Source organism: Pholis gunnellus (genome assembly GCF_910591455.1).
Source record: "Pholis gunnellus genome assembly, chromosome: 11".
NCBI classification, from domain to species: domain Eukaryota; kingdom Metazoa; phylum Chordata; class Actinopteri; order Perciformes; family Pholidae; genus Pholis; species Pholis gunnellus.
The window spans coordinates 15,927,362-15,952,188 of record NC_136538.1 but is presented as its reverse complement, the minus strand read 5'-3'; the positions used below and the strand labels follow the sequence as shown (position 1 = coordinate 15,952,188).

The 24,827-nt window shown below is 39.4% G+C and overlaps 1 protein-coding gene across 1 annotated transcript in view; it reads right to left on the bottom strand.

Annotated features, from left to right (window-relative positions):
• Nucleotides 1-17,748, bottom strand: part of sorcs3b (sortilin related VPS10 domain containing receptor 3b) — a gene marked incomplete at both ends in the record, with an annotated part of 36,154 nt that extends 18,406 nt beyond the window's left edge. The window contains 4 exons of the mRNA XM_079168274.1: nucleotides 120-278; nucleotides 461-560; nucleotides 4,866-4,933; nucleotides 17,053-17,748. Coding sequence (XP_079024400.1) covers nucleotides 120-278; nucleotides 461-560; nucleotides 4,866-4,933; nucleotides 17,053-17,748 — 1,023 coding nt within the window. The remainder of the gene's footprint in view (nucleotides 1-119; nucleotides 279-460; nucleotides 561-4,865; nucleotides 4,934-17,052) is intronic.
• Between the last annotated feature and the right edge of the window lie 7,079 nt (nucleotides 17,749-24,827).

Below are 24,827 nucleotides of genomic sequence, written 5' to 3'. Positions count from 1 at the left end.
CAGGTTTCAGGAGGAATATATTGTTAATGAGCAGCACAGCCATCATCACATCATCCAAAAACATCACATTAAAAAAAGCACCATACATTATCTGCATTGTGCATTCACTCAGAAGCTACCTTGCTGTCATGACTGTAAGCCAGTATCCAGTTCTCCTGTACAGGGTGGAAGAGCAGGCTCAGGATATTAAAGTTGATGGGATGCTTCTCAAAGCTTGCCCCTTCATCTGAACTGATGAGAACAGCGCTCTCTACCTCTGGGTCGCTAAGCATCATTATCTAAAGTACAGAGAACCAGAGAAGGGATGTGGCATTAGAAGAGAGGGAGAGGGAGAGAGAGAGAGAGAGAGAGAGACGGCGATATAGTCATTTGGCAGCAATTTAAAAAACAAACTGTAATTTGATATCAGGAATGATCTTGCAAGAGATCAAAGAGACAAAAGCAACAGGGAAATGCTGACCTTCTGTTTGTTGGTAGGGCAGACGTACAGGTAACTTAAAACTGTCCTTGAGCCCACTTTGTCGTTGAGTTTGGTGTAGGTGCTTCCATAATCAGAGGATCTGGACGTAAACAAAAATGACATGTTGTATGTTTGATGAAAAATACATTAGAGACCTTCCTGAGGAAGATTTTAATGCACCATAGCAGTGGTTTGGCATGTTTTAGACCATTAACTGCTAATCAGTTATACTGCACGTGACTGCATCTCCATGGCATACCATATGTTTTCAGATGGATATTCTACCTCTCAGACGTCCAACTTGTCTGGTTTCATGCTAATGTATCATTTTTGTTTTTGATGCTCTTAAAAAGCACTTCTGCAAACCTCCTAGAAATGTGACATACTGAAAAAGCGTGCTGTCATTACTCCACCGGTATTCTACTGTAGGTATTCAAATGGAACTAAATCGGAAAGAACACAGAAAAAACACACTCACTAATGGAAAAGTCTGCTCTTTCTTCGACCAGCATATTTGAACACAGGGTGGCAGTTGAATAAAAACACAGCTTTCAAGTAGTCACTTACTGTTGCAGAGATACGATTTAACAGAAATTAAATTGATTAAATAAATAACAGCTGAAGGAGCCCTGTGGAGTTTTTGACAAGTGAGAAATGTTTTGACGAGTTTTTGGCCATTTTGTTTGTATGTTGCGCTCTGTGTTTACAACCATTTTCAATGAAAGTAGCTAAAGTTTGCTCCAAAATGTGCTGGATGTTGCAAGATTACGACACAAACTAATTTGCGTATATGTAACATCATTACTAAAGTATTTGCATACATACAACTTTGAAAAAATGCAACTTAAACTCTAAACTTAACTGATGCTAACATTAGCCATTATTATTTTTCAAGCTGCTATTACATCACCAATATGCATCCAAATCTACCTTTTATTTCAAAAGCCGTACATCTAGAATGTTGTATACATATCATAAACAGAGAGGACCTAAACTCTGCTTTTTGAGACAAAATAAAAATTTGAAAAATAGCCAGGTAAATCATTTACAGCAAAAACAAAGCAAAAGAAGTTCCCTGGACAAATAAGAGAGATTAAGGAGTGATCGTTTTACGCACTAATTTACATTAATGTTACGGTCTGGATAGATTTGTTGCCGGGCACTTTTTTGCAAGTAACCAAATCTAGCGAGAAAGTTGCAACTACAATACCATTCAGCAAACTAACTTTGACAAACACATCATGTTAAATATCCACTTCACATGTGTCAACCAAGTCTTTGCAAGGTGAATTTCATGCTACAATGAAATGAAACCAGTGGCTGTCTGCAAGGTCGGAAATCAATTAATGGACCTCAGGTATGCTTTAAAATATGGTTAACAATAATGTACTCACCTGGCACTTTATTAAGTACACCTGTTATCTAATCACGTGACAGCAACTCAATTTATACATGGTCAAAACGATCTGATGAAGTTCAAACCAAACATCAGAATGGGGATAAGGTTATTTACGTGATTCTGAACTTGGCATGGTTGTTGGTGCCAGATGGGCGGGTTTGAGTATTTCAGAATATGCTGAACTTCTGGGATTTTCACACACAACCATCTCTAGGGTTCAAAGAGAATGGTCCAAAAAAAGACAAAAAAAAATCATCTGAGCACCTTTCTGATGGCAGAGGTCAGAGGAGAATGGCCAGACTGCTTTGAGCTGATAAAAAGGTAACAGAAACAAAAATAACCGCTTCTCACAACCGACTTACAAAGAAGAGTATCTTTGAATGCACAGAAGCACATGGTTTACAGCAGCAGCATATCATACCGGATGCCACTCGTGTCAGCTAACAGCAGGACACTGAGGTTACAATTGGCATGGGCTCTCCAAAATTGGACAATAGAAGATTGGAAAAAAGTTGCCTGGTCTGATGAGTCTCGATTCCTGACACATTGAGATGGGAGGGTCAGAATTGGGCATGAACAACTTGAAAGCATGGATCCATCCTGGCTTGTATCAAAGGTTCAGGCTGGTGGTCGGGGGTGTTACTGCCTGAGTATTAATGCTGACCATGTCCATCCCTTAAGTACCACAGTGCACCCATCTTCTGATGGCTACTTACAGCAGGATAACACACAATGTCACAAAGCTCAAATCATCTCAAACTGGTTTCTAGAAAAGGAGTTTACTGTACTCGAATGGCCTCCACAGTCACCAGGTCTTAATCCAATAGAGCTCTTTTGGGATGTGGTGGAACGGGAGATTCGCATCAAAGCGGCAGCAACTGCATGATGCTCTCATGTCAATATGGTCCAACATCGCTGAGGAAAGTTTCCAGCACCTTGTTGAATCTATGCCATGAAGAAAAAAGGCAATTCTCAAGGAAAAAGGGGGTCCAACCAGGTACCAGCAAAGTGTACCTAATAAAGTGGCCGGTGAGTGGTAAGTGTATGTATTAAATGCAAATTGCAGTGGAAAGACGAAAACATCCAACACGAGCAATAGTCCTTGAATATAACAACATTCTGAGCGATGAACACATTGTTATCTCACAGTAGATAGACCATTACTCTCCGTTCCTCCTTTGTAGATATTTGTACATTGAAGACAATGAGGAAGGGATTTAAAGACCAGTGGTGAAATCCTTTCATTCTGGGTTTTTTTTATTATCTTAATAAATTAGTGGCCTTTTGTTCTCTCTGTTTTCAACTGAATTAGATATTTAGTTTCATCCTCTTGTATTCAATTCTTTTCTTTTCAGCAGGGGAAGCGTAATTGTGGTATTTCTGTTACTATAGCGCAACAAATTAGAACACAAAGCTGACAAATACAGGTTTAAGTTAAAAAGAGAACAATAACTGAGAATAAATGACACAGTTCTTGGTCATTATTAATTAAATGGCCAGTTTTTTTATTAAATTAGACATTTAGGTCTGTCGCATCATGTGAAGGTAGTTGTTCATCACAGATGTGCTTGTTCCTTACAATCCATGCATCCCATGACAAGGGTAGATGTGTTTGTCATCCCAATCTTCATATTTCTCCTCGCCACAAACAGCCAATCCACACTCCCAGTTCTACCTGAGTGCCTCCTAATGTAATTTCACTGCATAATTGGATAGATACCCAGTGTCTGCTTTCATTGTCTGTGCATTAATCTGAATCGTCCTATTTGGTGTTGACATTGTTTACAAAGACTTACCCCTCAAACTCAACTGAAGGACTCCCTTCAGTTGGCATATCTCTCTTTGATTGAGGCTGTGGAAGAAAGCCTTTTAAATTATTTTATTACATTGTGACGTTTCTTTAGCAGAAAGGGTAGCCATCTAAAAACACAAAAAGGGACTTGATGTGTGTTTAGAAAGTCTCTGCAAGTCACCCATTGATCTGCACATTGCATTCTGCCACCAAGAGTGGCCCGGAGCTGTAGTATTAAATCATTTATTGTGTTATCAAAGAAATCATTTACTCCAGTTTCTTCTCATAACATTAAAATCTCAGTTTTTCTAATACCCATACTAAGAGCCTTCCTGCACCCCCTGAGGTACACTCTAATTTACTCGTGGTGCTATTGTTAAGCAGACACCTTGATGATGGAAGACCTCCTGTACACAATATGGGATTTCAAAATGTGTCAAGTCGGGTGTAAATCTTAGCGGCGCCTCTAGTGAAACAGATATTAATTTGAAACTCTATGCTTGGCAGACTGATGGTCTCTTTTTCACATGTATTTCAGTATGAAATGAGTTCTCTGCAGGCTATGGGAGAGGTGAGAAAAAAGTCATATCAGAGGGCTGGATTGGCCTCTGTGGAATAATCCTTAATGAATTCCATTCTTATTTATGATACGACAGGGCACTGTAACTCACCTCTCAATACATACTGAATGGAATTACTATGGCTATACAGTGGCAATTGCATGTCAATTGCTTATGAAACAAAAGGTTACGGATAACAATCAATCAAAAAACTATCAGGAAGTTTCTAGGTCAGAGTAAAAGAGACATAAACAAAGAATCCTTCAGATAAGTCTTCCGGTTTATCTTTCAAAAACAGCCTTTCAAACAGGTTCTTTGTTGATGATGGACAGAATATAGGTTGGGCCTTTTTTTAAAAGATTATTATTTATAAGACTGAAGGAAGCAAAGAGAAGATGCTTCATTCTGAACTACTTCAGATTGCTTTATTAAAACAAACTTCATATTGGCTTCCAGTGTAACTCGATTGTTCATATCCTAGCAAGTGGGAACACTATAAATCACACTTACACAACACTGCACTCTCTATGAATATATTATCCTTATTGTTTTTAGGGCTGTGCTTTTGCATTTTCATAAAATCTTTGCAATGATGCCATAACCTTTGTATTTAGATAGAAGGGGGGAAATAGCAATGATTAAAAACAAACTTACCTCCAGAGTGAGCTCTCAGTAACAGCGCCCAGGTTGAAATCATACAGCTTAGTCAAGATCAGGATCACCTACAACATAACAGCAACATACATGCTTAATTACATGCCAAGGTCTGCACTAAAAAGCTTTTGCATAAGTTCCTCATTACCTGTCTACATCTAATGCTGTGGAATGAATACAACATGTCTTGCTAAATCCCTTTATCAATAAATATCAGCCCCATACAATATGTTATCCAGTATGACAAGTGATCCTCATGTTGTCAGGAGATGTCAGTCTGCTGGTGACAGGATCTGAAGAAAAAAATCCATGTGGGCTGTCAAGAATTGTGTCTGTATCTCATGTGGAATAATACCTACATAACAGCAAAATCTGAACATAATTGTTCACTGAACAATGAAAAGATACGCAGTCACTGGCTGCAGAGCACAACCCTCTCCCCCTTATACTTGCTGTTATCTTCAAAATAGTAAAGCAGTTGCAAAAGCACCAACAAATGTTGACCTCAAATGTTGTTGGAAGATGTTATGTCACTTATTTTACTCATTGGAAGACGTCCAGCTGCAGTCTGGGCTAAATGCTTTTGCTTGTTCTCTCAGGATGGTTGGACAATGTGTTTCTGGGGGAAACCAAAATGTGGCCCATAAAAGCCTGCCAAGGCACAGAGGGCAGAGTGAAATGGTGTGCAAACGAATTATTGTCACTCCAATGGCATTATAAATGACTTCCCATGGGGACGCTCATAACTCAGAATAGAAAGGGAGGGTTGCGGTATAGAGTTTAGGACAGGGCACGGAGGGCGGAAGAAGGAATGGTAGATAATAACAATCAAGGAGCAGGAACATGGCATAATATGACGAATTTTGAAAAGGCCTGAAAGATATGTCAAAAGCTCAATTACAGTGAGTTTAAACACATTAACCTTATGGGACCCACGGAACGAGTCATTAAACCGAGAAAAGTCACACAAGACTCGGCGGAACAAAGACATGCCTCTAAGCCCGCTTTGAAAATGTTAAAAAACCAATTGACCCACAATTTAGCCATCAACGGCTAGTGTGCATGGCTGGGGACTATCTGCATTACAGGTTAATTAACCAATCACACAGAGAGATAAGCATTTGCATAACTAAATGCACCATGTCTGCAAGGTCCAACGCTGGAGTCTGAATCAATTTGGAGTACAGACTTAGTTAAGTGGCTGTGATGTTAGGCCTAATTGCCTGCTTTGAAAAATAGATACGAGAGAAAAACTCTGCCAAACTGTTGATCGCTTGTCTCTTCAGTTCTCTTTTGCCAACAACAATGACTCAGTGCCATGGGACATTACAAATACTACGAGGTAAATTGAATCTGGAATTGATTTCATCAGTGTCAAACTAGAGGCGATTCATTCCCAACCAAAGGGATTCAAATATCCAGCACTGCAAATTAACTGAGTGAACAACGAATAAATGTTCACAGTTTTATGGGTTTCAATCACTTGCACCATCTTGCACATGGATCCAATTTAATCAAATGCTCACAAATTTAGTTGAGGATGTAAAACAGAGTCTAAAAATAGCCCGAAACGGCACCACTTGATGACAAAAAGCCTCTCAGCACCCAAGCTGTCATTAGGAGCTCTATCTTAAATGTTGTCAACGTTTTTGTGCTGTCTGCTCATTAACAAAAGCTGACCCATTGAAATGGGTCACTGGAGATCTAGCTCAGGGACCAACAAACTAGTGAGGCAGATGACTGTTTGGTTGATTTGTCCCTAAGTAGATACATCAAGAGTACATCACCGGAGACTGTGTGTTCCCATGTCTTCAACATTATTGATAGCTGTGCATCTGTGGCTAAAGTCAATAGGGAGCAATTACTTTACATGCAAATGCTGAGGGACGGCATAGGACTTGCTCATCAGATGTGTGACTTAAAGGAATGCTTCACCCACAAAATGACCATTTGTATAGCAAGTGGTACCTTGAATCCTTGAAGAAGACATTGTTAATCTTGCATGCCTCAACAAAGAATCCAATACAAAGAGAAAATTCTTGAGGAATTGAAATGGGGTCCACATATGACAACAGCAAAAGTTACATCGTAACATCCGTTTACAAACTCCCACACAACTCATGCAGTATAATCCAAGTCTCATTTGTCCAGTCGCACACGCACAACGTCCCAAACACACGCATCTTCCCTAAAACCGAACAATTTAAAACACTTCGGACTTGCACGGACGAGAAACTAACTGTGCAAGCGTGAGACTGTTTATGCAGCAAACATTAAGTGTTTTAAATAGTGAAGCTTTAGCGTGAAGAAAATGCATGAAGTAGTGAGTAGTGCATAAATGAGAATTGGATTATACAGCAAGTTGTAAAGCTTGTGAACACATTTTGATATAGTTCTGCTGTTGTTAAACAGACATTTATTATAATTCATGAAGACTTTTCTCCGTTTTTTGATTCACAGTGGATGAATGCGAGAAAAACTGTTTTCTTCATAAATTCAAGGAAACAAGCCGTGAGGAAATTATATTCAAATGGTCATTTTGTGGTTGAAGAATTCCTTTAAACTACGAAGAGCTGACAAATGAAGAAGCATTAAAAGCAAATTCAAAGAGTTTATGGTACAGACCTGCTTTTATGTAAATACTGGAAGCAAACAAACACAAAATGGCTTCCAGAATTATTTGAGCCTTCTAGGTAAATACAATTTTCCATGCGTATCATCACTCACTTGCATACATGAAATTAAGTAAGGACCCTGGAAGGCCAAAAGCAGTGCATTTATTCATGTTTATGTTTTATTGATGTGAGCAAAGAGAGCTTTGCCCCAGGAAAGTCAACCAATCATTTTTCAGATTGGCTCTCCTCCTCCGAGGAGTTGGGTTTAGTCATCCTTTTATCCTAACGTTCTATTCTTGTCGCTTTCTTTCCCTTCTTTGCTTCCTTTTTTTTCTGTCATTCTGGCTTTCTTTCTGTCATTCTTTCGATCTTCCTGTCTTAGTTTTTTTTTTTTTTTTTTAAAAACAATCTCTCCAGGTTCTTTCTTTTGCTGTGTATCTTTTTTTGTTTTAGTTTTTTGTCTCCAGCTTCATTTCACCTGCACATAAAGTAGACAGAAAAAAACCCATTAAAAAGGCACAGTCAGGTGCTCGTTGGCCATTCTTTCTGGTATTCAAGGTATTAACTCTTTCTCTCTCTCTAATTTTTAAAGTGCTTCAGTGAGGCGTGAGAGGCATCTCAACACCATGTTGGTGGGAAGAGGATTTCCGACAGAGCTTGCTATTTTAGCCATGAATCATCTCTGTGTACTGTCCTGCAATATGGCTATCAATAAAATGAAATAGACTGTTGCAGCACATCAGTGCAGCTTTACTGTGCTTTCTAACACCACGCTCCAAATGGAACCTGTTGCCCCCAGTAAAGCATCATTAAGACAGCACCCGTCAAAAAACATTTCTGTTTAATTGGGTAGTCAAGGGAAAAAAGGGACTCTTACTCAAAACAATATCACACCTCCAGATTGTTGTTTCTTTCCTTCTCAGGAGCAACACACAACGGGAAGTAGGAGAACTCTTTAGAAATGTAAGAAATGCAGCCACTTTCATGTAGATCTGGTAGTGTTTTTGAACCTAGCCGGAGGGGACAACTGAAAGATCTAAATTAATTTCCAAGGGACCCCCAAAGTTGATGACAGTGAGTGATGTAAGGCTCTTTGTAATAACACGGCTAAAGGCTCATGCTCAGAGAAGCATTGACACATATATACATTTTATTTACCTTTACTATCTAGGGAAAAGTTCACCACTGAAATGATACACATTTACATTCTCATGAATACACATAAGCTTTTGTGTATTGTACTACGGGGTAAACACATCCATACAGAGCCATCTCACAGGAGTAACCATTGTCTATTTACCTCCTCTGAGTCTAACCAAAACATCAAAATGCCTGACAACTCACTGAAATGTGTCAACCCTAATTAAATCATGTCTTAAATATAAGCTTTTATAAGCTGGCTTTTACCCAAATATGCCATCTTTCTCTGTCAGCTGTCTGGGGGTCAGTTTTTGTGGCCTTATCAGATTTGATAAAACAGAGCAAAGGTGTGTAATTAAAAAAAATTGAATTAAAACATAATCTGACAACCCTTGAGTGCAGACACTCTTATATTTACCTGGATTGTGTGTAGGTGCATGTGTGTATATTTTTGTGCAATTTTGTGTTTTTCTATTTTTAAACTATTGTGATCATTTATGACAATAATAACTTTATTTAACCAGAAAAGTGCCTCACTGAGACTAAGAATCTCTTTTACATGTGCAACTTGGTAACAATAGCAGCAGCGGCACACAGTACATACAACATACAAGTTACACAACTTGTAACATAGACCAAAGCAAGACCGATACATCAGCCTGTTTGAGGTCATTTAGAATGACGTAGTTTGTCCACCCGAAAGCACTGACAAGTACATTTTTACACTTCTAAATGATCCTGTTTACTGTGGTCAAAAATATCAGTTATTGCGATTTATTGAAATGAATCAAAGGGATCCGTATCAAGGTTATTTATATTGTGTGTGTATAATTAGAAAATGTTACCATTTACCATTGTTTTTTGTTTGTTTTAACTAGCAAAAATCTGTAACTATATCTGCCTCAGAAATTCACTATCAGTCGGGCTATAACACAGACGGGAAGGTAATCAAAAAAAATGAGATCAGATCGAAAAGGAAAACTGATTAAATGACAGCAGTCAATACAATACAATTGTTAAGACATAATCATAAAAACACAGATGATCACAATCGATCCTAAAAGTCATACAGACTTTAAAAAAGAAATACACAAAGGCTGTTTTTGAGTGCAAATTGAGTCTGTAATAGGCTCGGCTGATGCACAGCTTTTACATATTTTTTTATATACCTGTGTCATTGCATAGATTACCCCAAAATTGACTCTATTTTGCCATTTTGACATTATTACTTTAGAAGCAGAAGAATTAATCTGGAAGAGGAAGCACGGTGAAAAACGTAGATGGAAGAGTAAAGTCTACCAAATAATGCAGATCCATGGGGGCCCCCTAACACATCCTGGTCATTATTAGACACCAAAGCTGGCATATCGATGTGAGAGGAGCAGGCTTGGACTCCATTGTTCAACTTGCTACACTGCATTTCACTGGCCTGTTGCAATTCTGAGGACACAAAAATAAAACCTGTTTCATGTGTTGTTAAGCTCATTACATTCCCAACTCCATTAAGAGAAATCAAACAGAAACAGAGTGCAACAAAGAGTCGTTTGAGTAGTTTGACAAACACTGTGTTTTTTTAAAGTCAAATAGCTAATTAACACCCTAGATCTTGCACACTGAGAACATGCTATCACTTTCATTTTAATTTCTTGTGATATGAGGGGGAAAGAACACAAGAAAGAACATAATTTTAGGGCCTTTGTTAAGACAAAAACACACTTAAAAAACTACTCGTGTTGAAAGTAATTGGTGTATCAAAATTAGCTCAAAACTTAAGTGTCACAACACATCCAACGCCAAAGACATCAATTGTAAATTCCTTTTGTGTCTCTTAAGATTAAAGATTAATATATTCATGCATCCATTAGAAATTATCTGATGCAAACACCTGCAGAGAAAAGAAATACAGTATTAGTTGCACATTTGCATAAATTTCTTTAAGGCTTGACAGCGACGAGGGCAAAATCAAGACGCACTGCAAGTGGGTGGAGGGATATGAACACAACATCTTGATTGTGGCTCAGTGACGATGCCTCCAAAGTAGAGCACTTAGCAGAAAAGACAAGCGACTTTCAAGAGAAATGGTGCGGTCGAAGAGAGGCCTTACTCTGTCCTCATCTTATCTGTGGACCAAATTGATTGTTTGTACTTTTGTGGGAGAAAACATACTCTGGGGATGCTGCTTTCATCAAGTGAACACAAAATGTCCCTTGTGCATTAGTGTGCGGTCTGAATGTTTGCTTATCCTCCTGACTCCTGAGCTTCGGTTATATAGCCCTAATGTGAGTTTCAGCAATCAATTCAGCCCATTATTGGTGGAAATTAATGAAATGGGCTGAGTAGAAAAGGGATTCACTTCTAACATAGCTCTATTGTGAGAAGATGTTTTGGGCATGTTATGTCTCTTTGCTGCTAATAACAAAACCCAATAAAGTATGCTGTTTTTGCCATTAGTGGGACACGAGTACAAAGTAAATGAAGTATGTTTTATAGCCTAAGTATAGAAATATACACCAAACTCTGTTTTTCTTCCTCTTTGTGTTTTGATGTTGACGTTACGGCACAATACACTGCGGTTTATACAAAAGGTGAAAAACAAGGAACACAGTATTCAAGGACAAATCTGATGGCAATTTTAGAAGTCATTTAAATGTTTTGACACATTTGACAAAGTTTTAGTCACATCCCGTGCAATTTGAAATTAATTTGATGCATTGTAAGCGCCGTGGAGAGACAAAAACACAACATTAGCATTTTACTCTTAAAGGTTTTTTTGTTCTGTGGCACTCTTGTTTGCTCGTATTTATTGTTCAGCAGATGAAGGTAAAGTAGCATGACTACACTTACTTACTTTTGTGTGTAATCCTGTTATTCATTAGGCCATGGAATACAACAGAAATTGGAAATTTACCCGTGTGAAATATGTTAATATAAAATCTTTGGGAAACGAACAGATTTTTGATCAATTTGAACACTAGTTAGCTTTTACTTTGAGCAACTTAACAACATGCAGGCATTTCCTTCAGTCTCTTATATTCCTTCACAGATTTGGCTCCTAATGGCCTGGGCTGAGTTGGAGCCAAAGGCGGTAGTGGGTACAAATTGAGGTTTTGGAAGAGAGAAGCACTCCACCTTAAAAGACCTCCTTCATTGCAAAAAGTGCAGTGAGACTGAGCTAATGAGCTAAATGTGTCCCACAAATTTTGTCTTCCCACCCTCCCATCACCGATTTGCATTTTCTATAGTGTGTAGAGATAGCGACTGCCTTCTCTTTAAGGTCAAGTAAAAATTCAGATTTGAGTTTCTATATATCCTAAAAGTAAGATCATATGCAGCTTATTTGTTTGACCAGCTACATTTAAAGGGAAACATAAATGCAGCCAGGATTCTGTTCAGTAGGAACGTCTTCTCCAGGCAACAAACTACTGCGTTCTTGGGCTGAATTAAAGTCACAGGAAGGTGGCGAAGTTAGAAGAGAAGTTAGCATCAGTGATGCCAAACTGGTATTCATGTTCACGTTAATGAAGTTGATGTGACGTGCTTACTTTATTTAACCAATACCACCACCATTAAGTGTAAATATAACCATTCAAAAGTTGCATCAGGCTTTGATTGCTATAGTAGGAACACAATTTAAAATGTTATCAGTGAACATTTTGCAGATACGTTCAGTAAAAACATGTTCTAATATATATTCTGATTTTAACTCTAAGTACATTTTTTTGTTTTAGTTTGGATCAATGCAAAAAGTATTACTCATTTCAGAGGATTTGTCCTAGGATACCAATTGAGTGAGTATGCCATTTTGTAAATGTGTAATTTTGTGTTTGGAAGTTTTCCATCATCTACATTGATTGCTCAGTGTGTGTGTGAGTGTGTGTGTGTGTATGTGTGGTGCTTTAGGTTGATTCTTTTCTATCCCACTAGATTGGAAAAAACATTTCTCTGAGCAATCCCTGTAAAATTTAAATATATTAGTAAATGCTGTGGCTTGAGGCAAAATGCTGCTTCAAGGCCCTGCAAGTCTTAAGGTTTAATGTTACCAAACTTAGTTCACCCCATATAAGAAGCAATAATACTAAAGAACAGGACAAGATCAGTCAGGTCCTTTAAGCATAAAAGCGTATTCCATTAAGTCCTGTAGTTTGTGTTAACTCTATCTCTGTGATGATTAATAAAGAGGTCATCACCCGATTTGAATTTGAAATTTGTGATTTTCCCAATCAGAAAATGCATAAATTTGTTTTCATAACCTAATCACAGCTAAAGTATGTGTCTACCACACTGCAACAGTTATTAAAGTAATTAATCACATGCAAACCTGTCGAATATGATTCTGCACCCGCTTTGTCACTTTGATTAAAATTGAAATAAGTGTGTATGTGTGTGTGTGTTAAACAGAGAGAGAGAGAGGGTGAGACTGATAGGGAGGCAGATAGGAATCATGCAACGGCGGTGCGCTTGAACATCCTGGTGGCAGGCCTTTATATCTGCTGTTTAAAATGCACTTTGTGAGCCAAAAGTACAGTCTAAGTGCTGAGAGCCTATGTTGATGTGATGCATTACGGTCCCACAGCACAAATGATTCATGAAAAAAAGGGGAACACATGCATGTCATTTGAGGAGTAAAAACCAGTATTTCTCACCGAATTATTTCTATTGAGAGGGGGGGAAATTGTGTGCCGTAACATAACACTGAAGCACAACAAATCATGGAACATTTTGTATTTCTTTTAGCCATTTTTTTTTAATGCACCACCCAGTCTCCTGAAAAATTGTTTTTGCTGTTATAACCAGCAGTCAATCTTTTACATAGCACGTAGGATTGCTGCCGTTTCTATCAGCATCGTACAATCACATCAGTGGAGAGTGCACCCCTAAAGGCTTGAGACGGGCTGGATTAATGAACAGACTTATGGTGCTGACACCCCAAGGGGGACAAGCAGGTGGAGGATGAAAATGGCTAGTCGAAAAAAAATGTCCCATTGTTTTTTTTTTTTTCCCATTGGCTACCACTTTAAAATCCATATCTACACTTGACTGACCATCAGTTGAATCAGATGCTGTATTAAAAATGCTATACAAAACAAGCTTATCTGGAATTTAAAAATGTCTAAATGCTGAGGTGCTGCACAATGAAAAGGATTTGCAATGACATCTCAAAATGTCCTCAAACGTAGTATGGATAATGTCCCCTAAGCTAGCAACCAGGGGGGCCAGAGGAAGATGAAAAGTGCATGGATAACAAGTTTTACAAGGTCACATATCAGCCCCCTTTGACGGAACATCAGGGGCCTTTTTTTATTATTAAGAAGGGATTTTACTCCAAACTATAACTGCAAAACCAAGAAAATGTGGTTGTGTGTGTAGAATATGAAAGCGAAACGTGGAAAATTATCAGAAAAACAAAACGACATTGGAATGTTTCCCTTTGTTGTATCTGAAGACCTCAGAGTCAGCTTTTTAATGCACTTTTCATCATCCTGTAAGACCCACAAACTGGTCAAATGCCTTTGTGAATTGGGATCTCATTCCATTTGATTTTATGGATCAAGGAGTTTCTATGCAACCAGCTATGGCATGTTAAATGGAATGGCTGTCTATCTAATGAACCGGTTTTAAACACAAGCGTCCCCCAGGGCCGTGCCATTTCCTTTTTTTTTATATCGTCTATTTATACTGTTGAGATTATGTGCAACAATAACCGCTTCGTTCTGATTAAGCATGCGGACAACGCGGCCCAGGAGGCCTGTCTGATTCCCATTCAATCGCATCAGAAAAAGACGAAAAGATTTTACAGAGCTGACGGACTGGTTTGGCCCTCGCCACCTCAGACAAAACATTACAAATAAACAACAAGATTGAACCCTGAGCCAAGAACAACAGCTAGCATCATCAATGTCCAGTAACAGACCACTGAAGATGATCAGACCCATATTCTCATTATAGGTGGACCTTATTTACACCAATGTTCAGTATCATTTCAGCAGCAGAAGCTCAAGGGACGTGATGTCAATAAAGACGCTCAATAGCTGCCTTCAACTTCAACACAGTGTCCTAGTTTGGTCAGCTGTCTATGAGGAGCTTGCAAAAATGGTCAATCAGGAGCCTAAAATCATTTGGCTGCCAATAACTCACTGATCACCAGCTGGCTTGCACACTGAGACTTTTGCCTTCAGGGGGGTAGCAGGGGGGACTTTGCATCCCTTGAGTGTAGGATGTGCTGCAAAGGCTGCTCAGAAAGATAACCAACATCGTATCACAGCTTGAACACTCATGTGAGGCAAAAATACTGAAATATTGATTAACCAAATAGTGCATCCCAAGCCAAGTGTATTTATCTGTATTTTTTAATTGGGTTTAATTTGCACTTTTGCTCGTATTTATGCCACACGTCATTACAAATCATGAATCTTTATATCTCCATCCCCATTCACATTCAAGGCAGATTTTAAAAGTGAGAAACATGCAGTCAATCAATATTACGTAGTTAAGAAGCATTCATTTAAAAGGGAATTTGTGCAGTATATGTTTTATCCCCATGGTCGAGTCCAATCAATGTTATCTCTCTTAAAGTCAGAGACCGTAGAGCTATGACTCCAGGCGTTGATGTCTCAGACAGTCACAGAAATCAAATAATAGTTGGTAGGGCTGATTCATTGACAGATTTGAGGTTTTATACGATGAAATTCTTTAACAAATCTGAACTGTAAAGATCCCCCCCCCCCCCCCCTCCCCTGGCACATTCACCATCACCTTCTACATCTTTCTCATTTCACTCCCGGTGGGATTTTACATCTTGGCCAGATCACAGGCAAAGTCTTGAATTTAATATTTGATAGAGCTACCCTAGACCACAGGAATGAAGTAATTTTCCTTCAAATGTCCCTTTTAGATTGGATTTATTATCAGTCATTTACATCTATTATAGTCTGAGCTGCCATCATAAAATGCCATCAATTTAAACTCTGCAGTTCCACTCATACTTTTTGAACCCCAGACAGGGGGTTCAGACTGTATAAATCTCAAATGTTGACTGGCTGCAGTGACAAGCCCATCAGTGATGATCCAGTGAACAGTGTCCTGCAGTATAAAAGGCCATCGTTGGTGAAGACATCTCAAACCAACAACATATTTCACAATACAGCCCACAAATCAGATTTTACAGGATGTATTTCTGGTATATTTCCATAGAGACTGTCCACAGCAATGCATCAACGTGGCCAAAGTCTGCGATGCATTTAACGTTATGACATATGTTACCAAACAGAAAATGAATCAGATGAAATACATGTAGAGGTTGAAATAAGCTATTCTCTTAAATATATCTCTATTGTTGGATATTGTATGGATATTTACAGAGGTTCTGGGATATACACATCTTCTGATTAATGTTGCTGGCACACACCCGTTTTCCCAGAAAACTGAGAAGATCTGAATTACCTGCAGTAAAAAAGGTAAAGAGTAGCCCCTTTGTTTTGTACAAGGCTGTTTATAATTGTTAGATCCTTGTACCTGATAAATGCTGGAGGTTGCAAACATTTTTGCATGCTGCATGAGATAAAATCTCCATGGCTTTGTCTTTGTGATGGTAAAATGGTGTACGTATGTGTGTCTGTGTGAGGATGGGGGGTGGTCTGGGTGGTTGCTGCAATGTCTTGTAGTTCATTTAAGCTGTGCATATTTCCATCAACCTGTTTTGAAGTGTAAAGCTTGGCAACTTTTCAACAACAAACATATTGCAACGCTGTATTTATCCAGGCAATTAGACAACTACCAACAAAGTGTGAGTCAAATGTCAACAACAAAAGCCTGGTTCATTTGCCAGAAGGTCATACTGTGTCTCATCAGCGTCACATTAAGGTTGGTTGGACACAATCCTTATTAGTAGCTACTGCACCTTCCTGAGAGACATTACTTGATTATTTCATAAATAATGAATGTATTGTGATTGCTGTCAAAATTCCTGCCCCCTCACATAGCTCAGTGGCAGGTATGTACCTGCGGGGTTAACTGTTAATTTAAAGTTCAGGTGACAAACAGGTTGTTAAAAAAATGAATCACGCAGGTTTGAAAAAGCAAGAGGGAATCCTGCAGGTGAATAGTCATATCCATATGGCGCGCAATCCGCTTACAGTCATAACCTAAATAACCAAAAAAAATGACCATGCATGTAAATAGAGAACATGTACTGGTCAATTCAAGACTATGTTAGAATGAAATAATTAGATAGGAGGTAGAAATTCCCCTCGTGCGCGCAGAAATGGCTGTGCGTAAAAAATGTGGCAAATTCGTGTAAATCCATTTAAAAAAGGTTCAGAATTAGAATTTCACAGAGAGATAAATATTTGCATTGTATTAAGTGTGTTGGAAAATAGCGTGTTCTCTAAAGCAATTACGATATTATGAAGTGTTTTTGTAAAACTGAAACTCACGCTGCTGTTGTGTCCGGACCAGTGCACCATCGCCTGGTTGTGCGCCGAGTCTCCCGATAGAGCAAAAGTAGAAGTGTCCAGGTGCGGCTCACTTTGCCTCGGGTTAGAGCCTCTGGCTTCCTCCCCTGTGCGCCGGTACTCGGGTCTAGGGTTGGAAACACCTTGGACAGTCTCCACAAACCTCTCTCTTGACTGAGCTTCTCCACTTGTACTCCTATCCACATTGTCGGTGTATGTTGTACGCACACTCCTTTTTTCCCTCTTTTTTATCTCAGGAAATGTGTTTTCTAACATTATATTCGCTGCAGGTCGCCCATGGTTGTCCTCGGATATGTTATCACACTTTTTACTTGGTATTCTGACACGGTTGTGACAGTTTAGTACAATTTTGTTGCCGATCAGCGCTTCGTCTCCAAGTCCACTCTGTGTTGCATTCCCTACTTGCTTGCCATTGTTCGGTTTCAAAGCAACGGGTGCTTCCGATTCAGAAGCGATGAAAACTTTTGCGCTATTGTCGACTTTACCCTCCGTTGATTTTCGGGTTGTACGTGCCTCCAGCGGTGTTACCTCCAGGCGATACAATCTGTCATTTGCTCTTGGAGAACTTACTTCCGCTTGAGCCACAAACTTGGTGTGAAAGGAGTACAGCAACACGAAAGCCAAGAGGGAAAAACTCAGAAATGACCACAGTCCCATTGTGTTTTTCCAAAGTGATAGTCTACCAGCGGGGATACAATAGATAAGGCAACTTCTAAAACATTCAGGATATCATCTTTACGAGCAAGAAGCCATTCAGCAGTCCCGCTCACGTCCAGGAATTTGTCAAAGTGAGGGACCAGTTGGGGAGGTGCTGCGCATCAGGCAAACGCGCCGACAGAGAGTGACTGCAGAAACGTTTTCAGCTCATTGTTCATTGGGGATATTTAGGGAGAAAAGGCTTTAAAATTATGGAATTTTAAAATGATTCCACTATTTTATTTTTCGTCTGGGACGGCAGAGTTTGTATTCTGCAACGTTTTAGAGGCTATTTATGTAAACCTATAAAAGTTATCCGAAACAGCACGTTATTGACTCGGGGCGGATGACAGGAAAAGTAATTTGTGCCTTGCAGAACAGTTGTGTGTCCCCGTTGTGGCAATTTTTCCATCTGAAACGACAGAAAAACACAATTTACTTGCATCAATCACCTCCGGATTCACCTGTCAACTGTGTGCAAGCGCGCGCGCACGCGGGGAGTACATTTTGGGCAAATTGAGTTGGACTTCCTGACAAAGAACCTGATCTGATGTAATTTCATGTGCATAACTGCAGCGGTGCAGGGGTTTTCTACTGTGCCTGTATTTCTGGTGACACACTAAGCTTTTTCTAATTAGGCCACTAATACAATGCACCTCAGGCCTTCTACTGCACAACAGCCCAGGAAACACGAAGACCTTTGAAGTCATACTGTGATATGTTGGCTGTGATCTTCATGACTTTTGCTGCCACACAGGCAACAGCAAGCCTTCAACAGCTGTATTAATCTTGGCACCTTCACATTTTGCATTATTCATTCATTTCTTTACTGTGCAGATCTGAGAAAAAATAGCTTTCTCTAAATCGATATGCAATTTGAAATGTATTAGTTTCAATTAGTGGAGCCAAATGAATTGTGAAAGGCAAGTCCAATTTCCAGCTAATAGGGCTCTCTGTCAGTTGTTACACAAATTGTATGTTAGTCTTTTTATTTTGTGTTATTTCAAAGCTTTTTTTCCCCTGAGCAATGTATTATGATGCCTGGTGATGAAGAGTTGAAACACACCTTATGCTTATGCTTATATGCTTGCTTCAGTGGACAGCTGCCCGAGGAAGAACCTTCAAGAGAAGGCTTCCCATCTTTTTCAAGGACGACAAACACATATTTGGAACAGGACGTAGAATGTAACCAGATATGTCGCTGTAATGTAGGGGCGAGTGTTAAATATAATATGAGAGCAATTACTCCTTTCTGTCAAGGTTAAACCAATCCAGGACCTGCACATATTCAGCGCGATTTTCCACACTTGTCATGAGAGAAACTTGAAAAGTGAAGAGGGGACTATTGGGCTGCCAACTGTCCCGTCCTACTCGTCATTTGATAGTGAACAATGAATGTCTGAAAACCGTATGACATATATTTTCAGAATTCATGTTTAGGACTGCAGCTTGTTACTGTACTGTGGATGAACCCTTGGCTGCAAAATCATGCTGAACATCTACTGAGCTGTAAAACATGCTGTAGTATGGGGGATAGGAAAATTCGCCGTCCTTGAATGTTGCACAGTCAGAAATAAGCACAAAACAACTTGGTGGAAGGAATGACATTGACATGAGTTCATTGCTGAGAACAGCACCTTCTGATCTTGCACATGTCCTCAGACAGTGCAGTGAAAACAACAATCAGAAGGCTAGCCAGTACTGCCATCCTCCTCAGAGGGATCACTTCTTGGTCACTGTTTTTTTGGCACGGCTGTACAAACAAATTGAGATTCATACAAGTGAGGGGTCTGGGCAGCAGGTGCTACTGTTGCAACTCCGCTGCACGCCAGACAGCTCCCTCTCTCTACAGGCCATTCCCGCCAGAACGCCTCTGCAATGAGGGGGTAATTGGACTGATCACACTCTGTTTACCCATTATGCTGCTAAAATGAAGTGGGTTGTTCCCAAACACACTGTGACAGGCCGGGGAGGGAGGAGGAGCCTCTTCCATCAATGACACGTCTTTTAATCTGTACTAACCTTGGGCCGGGAGAGCATTGTGCAGATTTCGGCATGTTTGTGTCTCTGTGCGTGCGTGTATGTGTGTGTGAGAGAGAGAGAGAAAGAAAGAGACCTGTGTTAATATGTGAAGAAATATCTGGGGGGGAAGAGTTTTAATGTGTCCTAGTGTGCGCGTCTATATGCCCCACATCCTGCGTGTGCTTAAACTATGACAAGGAATATTGCATATTCCTGGGTGGAGAGCATCTCAGATTCTGCATAAATCTGAACCACAGTGAAAGGGAATAAGAGAAAAAGAGAGATGAGAGGGTGAGACTGAAAACTGTGTACATCGGTGTAGCTCATTCATTTTTATGTGCTCTCTTCCCCAGTGTAGATCATTAGCAAGATTATCAGATGTAATCATCTCATTCTGGTGGCGCATAACTCAGTCCCTGCAAACAGCATCATCCTCTCTCCTGTTTCTACTGAAGACAGGGAGCAAACTCTAAAGCTTTCAGGACAAAATCCCATTTGTGCATCCGCTGTCTGCATCCCAAGCTTGTTAGTTCCAACACTTCAGTGATCCCGGCGGAGCAGACGCATAGGCAGTAGCAGGAACCATAATGGCCATCACCCAGACAGCTCACACTCGCATTGGAGGAGATGAACAGCAAGGTGCACACTCTACTCGGCTATACCCATGCCATTAAAAGGAGAAGCTCTCTTTTATTGCAGATGGCAACACTTATTTTGTACCTCCTTCATCGTCTCGATGAAAGAAAGGCATTTTAAAATCACAGTGGGAGTAGTTTAGGACAGTTTGCCACTATAATAAACTGGCCCTGTCACTGAAAATACAACGCTGCTCATTGGTGAATCACTGGATTACTATTATCTCTTTGATGTCTTTGTTCTTGAGTCTTTTCCCTGTGCACGAACACAGGGACGAGCCTGTCGAGATATCAATACAATTTGCTTGATCTCCCACAGCTGCAGCTCATCTTTAGTAATAGTTTGCAGGATTTTCTCAGATGTTCTGGGTCAGTTATAGTTTTTGTTCCTTCATCCATATTCTTTAAATTGATCCATACCATTTAAAGGATATTTTCAGTTTATTACAACTTGGATTGTCATAATTGACTATTGTATCTGTCAGTTATGATAACATTGTACACACCAAAGTAACTGTGGTTTCTGGGAACAAGGAGACATTAGTACAAGATGGGAAGGAAAACACGAGCAGTTAGATGATCAGGTTGTAAGCCAACAGTTCAGGTACATTGTACACGATTCTTTGGAGATAAAATAAGTGAGCACTCCCAGAATGTCCCTCTTTGCAATCCTGTCTCGTTGAATTTACATTTATATACACCTATTAAAGCAACAGCAAAAAGGTAAGAAACGTGATATTACCCAAATCATTTTTTCTATCATTATAATGAGGAAATTATGTTAATGACAGTATCTGCAAAGTCTCAAAATGGTGAAACTGAGCATATCAGTAAAATGTTCACTGACAATGTACGTCGTTAGTTTTCCCTACAGGGCAATCTGCGCTCTTGCAATACAAAATCCACTATTAGCAATTGAGCATGATAAACGTTATATATGGTCATGTTTAGGCTCTACCAAGGCTTCCCTGAGGGTAGGGAAGAACGATAGACGAGAGTTACACGTATAACCATAAAAACATTACAACACAACAAAGGTGGCGAGAGGCGGAGCCTCAAAATGCTGAGAAGACAAAAATTAAAAATCCATGGCAAAGTGGGCGACAACATTTAGCTGAGGAAAGTTATACATATTTTCAGTTTTTGTTGACTAAAACTAATATACATTTCTACATTTTTGTGAAAAGAAAGACCAAATCAAAATCAGGTGCCAGAATGAACACTGTAATGGGCAAAATCCAGGCAGCTGTTACATTTCTTCTCAAAACGTATAATAATTAGTGTGTACACACATCATTTATAAAAGAGAGGGTTGCGGATTGCACACAAAAACTGTGGTCTCAGGTCTTACAACGAACACTTTTGGTGCTAAATGTAGCAGTTCCCTTTCATTTTCTATTCGACACACATTTGCTCAAAGTTTGTTTAAAACCTGATCACCTCACCGCTTTTTCTTCTGTTATGTCACCGTGTTTGATCGATCTCAGCAAAATAGGATTCACATTGTAAAAAAACAAAATTGTTCCTGCAGTGATTACCTCATTTCTCCTCTACAATTGGAAGTTTGTTTTTCTACAGTAGTGAGTTTGCATGTTCTCTCCTCCAACATGCAAGCTGGGTGAAATTCATACCTAAAGTCGACACAGCAGGAATGTGTGAATGACTGTCTGTCTCTGTCAACCATGAGGTGGACTGACAACCTTTGCAGGCTGGTTTCCTGTCATGTGCCAAATGCATGCTGGAAAAGGTAAGTAAACCCTAAGTAGGGTTATTATGTACGGCACAATTAACTAATTAATTAAAGAATGAATTCTTCTATTAAACCACTTCTGTGAATGTGTGTGTGTGTGTGTGCCCATATGTGGCTCCAAAATAATGTTTTTGAATCTATTTCGCTCAAATATGTCACCACAATATGACCAACAGATATATTAACACAATTATGAAGCTGCTCTGTTCATTTCTAATTAACTTGTTTGTTTATTGATACTGGAGAGCAGACACCATCTGTTATCAAGCAGAAATTCTTTGACCCACTTTGAAGATACCAGATCTGTCTCTGAAAGGGAAATACCAGCAATGTTAGGTAGAAGGGCAGTTTGACTAGCCTAAATGAACATTTCAACTCGTTTGAACCTTTGCCAGTTGTCTGCATATGCCACTAACTGCTGTGTCTTCAGCATGGATGTCTCCCATGGGGGAAAACACCCCCATGGGAGACATCCACGAAGACAGTCATACATTTCATCTTCCCAATGGAGCCCATTTCTAACATCATACAGACAAACGAAGAGAGGAATCTTTAAAGCTACTTGTGTATAATGAGACCGGCCAGAGAAAGTGAAGATTTGCATAATTGCATTACAGTATATTGAAGAGTGAAATTAAGAAGGGATTGGTGAGGAGAAACAAGGTAACTATGCTCATCTGGTGACAGTTACTACGGTATAAGGCTGATATTTCTGTCTGAGAACAAGTTGTACTGCACAGTACTGCTGCAGCTCATTTACAGTTTGTATAAATCACATTTCCTTTTATGTTAAAGTTGAGGCAAAGCATTCCCTGAATCTACAAAGTGACCTCTGTTATCTGCGGAACAGTCTCAGTAAGACATCATCTTCTGGACACAATCTTGGTTCTCTGGTTTCTAGCTTAAGGACATCTTTTATGTTCACAAATACTGCTTGGACATTATTGTGGGAGGAATATATGCATGCTTAAAAATCAAGTGGTAGTCTTATTTAAGTTAGTTCCAGTAGGAGTAGATGGCAAACAACAACAACAGGAATAGATTAGATTAGAAAAGTGATAAAGAAAACAGCACGACAACGAGTTCACCCAAATCCCCTCTCTCCTTGTTAGCATTAGGATGATGTTGGGGCAGATTTATAGAGGTATAACATGGCAAATTAAAAGGAACCAGTACGTGTTTGGAATGACAACTTATGAAGAATCTTCCCAGCTCCAACATCATAAACAAGTAATGGTTGTATTCTTTACTGTCGTGTTACATTTTATGCTGAGAAGGGAGAAGCACAGGAAAAAAACGTCTTCCCCATTATGGATTTTGTCCCACATCTGCTGTGTGGGCTAACTAGGACTCATTGGAGTTCCTGTAGGCTTTCCTCACAGACTGAAAGGAAAGTCAATACTACTGAAACCCTCTGCAACCTTTCTGAAAAAAAGAGAATATTTTTATTTATTTACAAAATAGGACTTTAGAACTTGACCAAAGGTGTTGTGTCTTCGGCTCCCTCACCTTTTAGGGTATATTGGCAGGCAATTGCTAGCCAACAACAACCCTTTTCTTCCCACCACACACACACACGTACACCACACCACAAGTTTCTCTTCTTTGTCTCCCTCTCCTTCTTGGTCTGTTTGTCTTCCTTTCATGTACATTCCCACCACCATGCCCAACCCTCTCTCTGTCTATGTGCCTCCACTTGCACTTCCTCGCTTCTTTCCCATCTCACGCCTTTTGAAGTCTGAGACAGCTCGAAATCCAACGTGATTCTTTTTTTGGACAGCCAAGGGGAAATGGTTCAGAAAGATGGGCTCAAGTTCGATTACAGCTGTTAATCAAAAATCTACACTGCCCAGCATGGCGTGATGTGAGAAATGATTTTGGTTTCGATGTGTCAAAGTCACTATATGTTACATGCACGGGCCTATATGAAGATATATTGTCCTGTAAATCCGGACACATTACTCCCTGGGTAGAATTAGAAACATGAAAACGTGCAAGGACAATACAGAATACACACCCGCGAAGATATGCAAGAGAGGACAAAAGAAACTGAAAAGAGAATAAATGCACACCAAATATCCATGCTCAAGCTACTGTATCTTCTCTGCCTCAGTGCAGCTCATTCACCAGCCATATATATTACCATTCTGCAAAGCCTGGATTACGTTCTGTGACGATGTTATTGACCATTTACTTTCAATGGTTTCTATATATTCTTTGTGTGATTGTAACATCTTTCAAATCATTCTGATGGTTTATGCTTTTGTTTGTAGATAAATGAGACAATCCTGGAACCAACATGCATTATGGTCTGACACATTTTTTGTGTGTTTGTTTTAACCCTTACATACTGTTCATATTTAATGCCGTCACAGTATGGTCCGGGTCAAGAATTCCCTCATAGTAAGTGCCTATACCACATTTTAAACTACAGATCTATTTAGAATGTCTAAATAGCCTATGTCTCATTAATAAATGTATGATTAATCCTTAATAAATGTTTCAGAGAGCAGGGAGAGTGTATTTTTTAAGTTGTACAACATTCGTTTTTGGAGAAAAACCTCTACTATTACACATTATCATGTCCTGTTTTACATAACACATAAAAACATAAAAGCCATGATGATTTAAAT